General features: G+C 34.6%; 1 protein-coding gene across 1 annotated transcript; it reads right to left on the reverse strand.

Moving 5' to 3' along the window:
* Positions 1-311: 311 nt before the first annotated feature.
* LOC114418741 (dnaJ protein homolog 1-like) lies at positions 312-4,692 on the reverse strand. Its single transcript, XM_028384229.1, has 8 exons — positions 4,450-4,692; positions 3,485-3,660; positions 2,952-3,117; positions 2,718-2,859; positions 1,566-1,699; positions 1,346-1,488; positions 1,026-1,224; positions 312-929 (listed from the first exon to the last, which is right to left on the reverse strand). The coding sequence occupies exons 2-8, from the start codon at positions 3,635-3,637 to the stop codon at positions 604-606; spliced, it is 1,263 nt and encodes a 420-aa protein (XP_028240030.1). The 5' UTR covers positions 3,638-3,660; positions 4,450-4,692; the 3' UTR covers positions 312-603.
* Positions 4,693-5,153: the final 461 nt, after the last annotated feature.

Raw genomic sequence — 5,153 nt, forward strand, 5'->3', positions numbered from 1 at the left:
CAATAGAATTACCTTGCATTTCAAATTCCTTGGTATTTTAAAACCATATCCAAACACACTAACAGTTCCATTTGAGACATTTTTGAAATGCAGAGATTGTAGAAATAAAAAATACTTGAAAATTCAAAATGGCCACACTAGTATTCTTGTCTCACATTGAGAAACCTGAATATAAAAATCTGTGCCAAGTTCTTGTCTCTGATGGGAACCAAATAGAGCAACAGTATACTAGAACTCGTTGAATCGCTATGAGGCTAAACTCCTCGGCAATCTAGAACTTGTCACACCATTATCAACTACAGTATTATATATTCCTCCAATAAAATGAATTTAATTTGAGAATATATTTTGAAGGATTTACCCCAAAAGTTTAAGAACCAAATAGTAGTGCAGGAGGCATGCAACTGGGATATGCAATCATTATTGCGCGCCTTATACCAAAGCATTCAATTTTCATATACTTGAAATCTGCCAAGAACTGTAAACTAAATAACATTACCAGCCAAAACCTAAAGGTAAATTTATCACGCAGTTATAACTGCATTATCCAAACAAAAGATAAACCAAGCAGAAATTATAGAACCTCTACTACCATAAATTGCACTACTGTTGAGCACATTGCACTCGGTGACCAGATGGCTCATCATCATCTTCGTCGTATGCCTCGCGGTGTTGCTGTTGCTGCTTTCGTCTCATCTCCTCCTTAAAGTTGACATCATGCAAAGTGGTCTCCTCACAATCATCCAGCTCCATATCTGAGACGTGCTTGCTGCTCTTCTGAGGCAACACCTTTTCCAATAACTGGCATTGGTCAGGGGAAAGAAACCCTGAGTCGGGGAAATCAACATTAAATTGGATGTAAAGGCGACCCTTCATGAATGGCCTATTGTGTTGTGGCATTCCCTCATCATTTAATGCTTTATATTGACCTGCATAGCAAAATTAAAATTCATAAATCAGAAAATTGAATAGAATGGTCAAATGAAATTCCAGTTATGCGTACTCCCAATATTCTTGAGTATTACCTGGCTTGATGACTTCCCCAGGATTTGATTTGATCAATAGTTGCCTACCATCAAGATGTTTGACGGCAAACTGAAAGCCACAGAGTGCCTCAGTTAAGCTGAGATTTTGATCAATAAAGAGGTCATCTTGTTCCCTTCTGAACCTTGGGTGATCCTTTACTTGCAATACAAAAACAATATCTCCTGTGATTGTGTCAGGCTGCAACAAGTACACATGCATTTAATTAAGAAACCAACTTTTAGAAGGTCAAAATTATAAACTTCCAAGCAATCCTTACGAAGTATCAAGACAAATGGCATACAAACTATAAACCACTTACAGCTTCATCAGCTTGTCCTTCAAAAACAATCTTCTGACCCTGCTGCATACCCTTCTCAACATGCACTTCCAGCACCTTCTTTTCCTGGGAAATTTTGTTTCCTTTGCACTGAGGACATTTATCTCTCTCGTTAATGACCTCACCTGCATCAATGAAAGGTGAGCTGGAGGAAACATCATAAAGCAACCAAACAAAATATGGAAAATAAAGCTTCCATTACCAGATCCTCTGCAGTCAGGACAGACATGTTGCATTTGTTGAATCATGCCTAGTCCAATCTGCCTTCTTGTAATTTTCATACCAGTGCCTTGGCATCCAAAACACCTACCAGCTGTTCCACTTTTTGAACCTTTCCTGATTTATCAAAAATTACATGTCAAACCAATGTTATAGCTGATTAGTTGTCAAACTTGGACAATAAATATATTCAAATAATAAATTCTACAAACAAACCAGCAAATCTGAATAAGACTGACATGAACTAACATTCCTCTGCATAATTCACTGGTATTATGCTAACTGTATTTCACAAACTTTTCATTTTCACACAATTCTGACTTGGATTAGACAAACAATTGAAGGTGTAATCTGAGCAGAACTATAAGAATCAATGAGCCAAAAATCCTGTAGTTTAGACCTCTGCTTATTTCGATATTAATTCCATGCACCATATAGTTATCAATCCCAAATAGTGGCTCAGACAGGCCAACCCCAACACACTTATGGCATAGCAGGTAAAACGAGATGAAAGCTATTCTAAAATTTTGACATACAAATTAAATAATATGAAAACCTATTTTTCTATTGAAATACAAAATACAAAAATTCCCAATTTATTGGATGTTCAACCTCAAACAAATTGGGGTAGAGTGATGGCCATGATTTTATGGGATAGCAGTCATGATTTACAATGCAACACAACCACTCTGCAACAGACCACAGAAGTGGCCAGACACCAAAAACGATGTCACTATAGCAGCAAAATCACACCCTACAGACAACTATGCCGTGCACATATACTTATTTCTACATGTATATCTCCACATTCCTCTTTTTAAGTTAAACCACATCCTTAGGGTCACTCCATCAGTCCATCCTCCATTTGGGATTCCATGTATACAGCACAAGAAATTAAAAGTATTATGAATTAAAAATAGCAACAAACTAAACAATATTTTTTTTAGAAAATACAAGGCAATAGAGCATACTCACAAGACTTCCAAATACAAAGATGTATATACTAAAACTAAATCTAAAACAATACAAGGCACAATACATATTTTGGAAAAGTTAAAGTAAATGGATCAAAGGTTAAGCCTCTATAAAAAAAATTAGATGTACAAAAGTTATAAACATAAATAAAAGTCCATACCCTTTACATTTTGAGCAGAATACGTTTCTAGAAAGAGATAGTTTCTTTGTTGTGCCGTTATAGACGTCCTCCAAGGAAACCTTTAAAGAATGCACCACATCTTCACCATGCTTCTGTCTTCTACCTCGGGAACTACCACCACCTAAGAGACAATAGTAATAGTGAGTTGATCAATAAGCAAGAAGATTCATAAATGAAAATGAAATAACAAATGTAAAAGTGAACATCTCTCACCACCAAAGCTTGCTCCACCAAAAAATGATTCAAATATATCAAATGGATTATGAAACGAGCCTCCTCCCCCCATTCCTTCTTTAAGGGCATCTTCACCATACTGGTCATACAGGTCTTTCTTCTCAGGATCACTTAAAACTTCATATGCTTGACCTAACTCCTTGAACTGATATATGAATCAGATATTTAGTATTAAAACAGAAAAATGCAGTAGCAGTAAGAAAACTTAGCAGTTTTTCAATCATAAAAAGTTAGCGAGTGAACATCTTTTATATAAATGGGAAGACTTAAACACAAAAATATAGCATGCCCAAGTCATCTGCATGCAAAATTAATATCAAATCTCTTTACTGTTTACAATATGTACTTACTTTCTTAAGAGATAACTGCATAATCACTAATAAAAAATGTCTATAATTAAATTAAATTAAATTATATGGTTAAACAGTGAATGCTGATCTTAATAGAAGAGCAGGGCATATGCATATGATAATCAAAATGCATTGTATTTAAGTAAAGACCGTGAGTCTTACCTTTTCAGGATCTCCTCCCTTATCTGGATGGTTCTTCATAGCAGCCTTTCTATAGGCCTTCTTGATTTCATCTTCACTGGCATTTTTGGAAACCCCGAGAATATCATAATATTTGGAGTTGTCACTCCTCCTTGGTCCACCACGCCCAAACATGACTGTGGCACCTCAAAAAAGCACTACGCACACAAAAAAAAAGGAAGGAATTATTAATTTTAAAAGAGAGAAAATCATTACCACCTAAGTGCGTGGCAGAAATTTCAATTCATTAGCTTTGCATAATTTAGCATTTACATTAGAACCCGTCTCAATCAGTAAACATATCCCCACCACCTCAAAGAACAACACTAATACACTGAAAGCATGATCACCACACGACCATAAAACCCATAGTAAACAACAAAACTACATAGGCACCGCCATGTATGGTTAAATCATGCAATACACACTACAAAGTTCACAATTTTACATCAACTATTTTCACACAACAAAACCTTTCCATGTTAGAATCATAATCATAATCATTAAATTCAAAACCAAAATCGCAGCATCTCGCCACCACAGGTGGAATCTAAATATCCTTCTTAAATTAACATCATCTGCAATGTTATATATGCTTCCTTCGCCGTAAACAAAGAACGCAACTTTCCTTTTCAAAATTAATATTTTTTAATCTAAATTTACATACACAATTACAAAAACCCAAAATCCAGCTAAACAACAACAACAAAACAAAAAGATCATAAAAAAATTCAAACAAAAAAAATAGAAAAAAAAAATGATCGAAAACTAAGGCCGTAACAGCAGAGAAAATAAAGTCCACCAAAAAACATTAAAAATCGAAGATCGAAATTCGGATCTAAGAAAGTCGGCAATCGAGAACCCTAACGCGATTGAAACAAGGGCGGGAACAGATCTGAACCCTAGAAACGAACGAGGGAAAAACTGAAGAGAAAGAAAGAGCATACCGAACGGCGTCGTAGCGGTGACTCTTCTTTTTCTTCCAGGGAGGAAGAGAAACCCAAACCCTCGAAGAGAAAGAAAGAGAGAGAAAGGAATTTAGCTTAGTTTAATTTTATTTATTTATTTAATTTATGTTGTGTTGTGTTGGGTTGAGTTAAGGAAAGAGTAAGGGAATAGCAAAAGGGTTTTTGTAAGTAGAGGAATTGATATTTGAACTCCTTGCTGGGATTGGAAGAAGCAATAACCAAACAGCGGAGATGATGTTAGTAAGTTGAGTTTTGTTTGCTTAGTTGCCAAGCACTTTGTTTGGGACTGGATTGGATGACTAGGGAGCGTCTGTTTGGACGGTATAGGAACTCACTTGTTGGGTCATGCTTGGCGGCGCCTCTTAATCATTTTTTTTTTACCATTAACATAAAAGTTTTATTTAAATTTTGGAATATGTAAGTTATATTTTAGATTTTTCTCTAAAAAAATTATATTTTATTATATTTATGATAAATATTGTATTTTATGACATAAAATTATTTTTAAAATTGATGTTTTAAAAAATACTAAAATTCAATTATGTGAAATGACACAGCATTCACCTAAGCATAATTTATTCTTATTAATTTTCTTAGTTATGAAATTTATTTTCTACTTATAAGTCATTTCTACGAACATTGAAATTAATTAAGTCATATGAAGGATTTATTAAACAAATTGA

This window comes from Glycine soja, chromosome 7 (genome assembly GCF_004193775.1).
Source record: "Glycine soja cultivar W05 chromosome 7, ASM419377v2, whole genome shotgun sequence".
In the NCBI taxonomy this organism is placed as follows: domain Eukaryota; kingdom Viridiplantae; phylum Streptophyta; class Magnoliopsida; order Fabales; family Fabaceae; genus Glycine; species Glycine soja.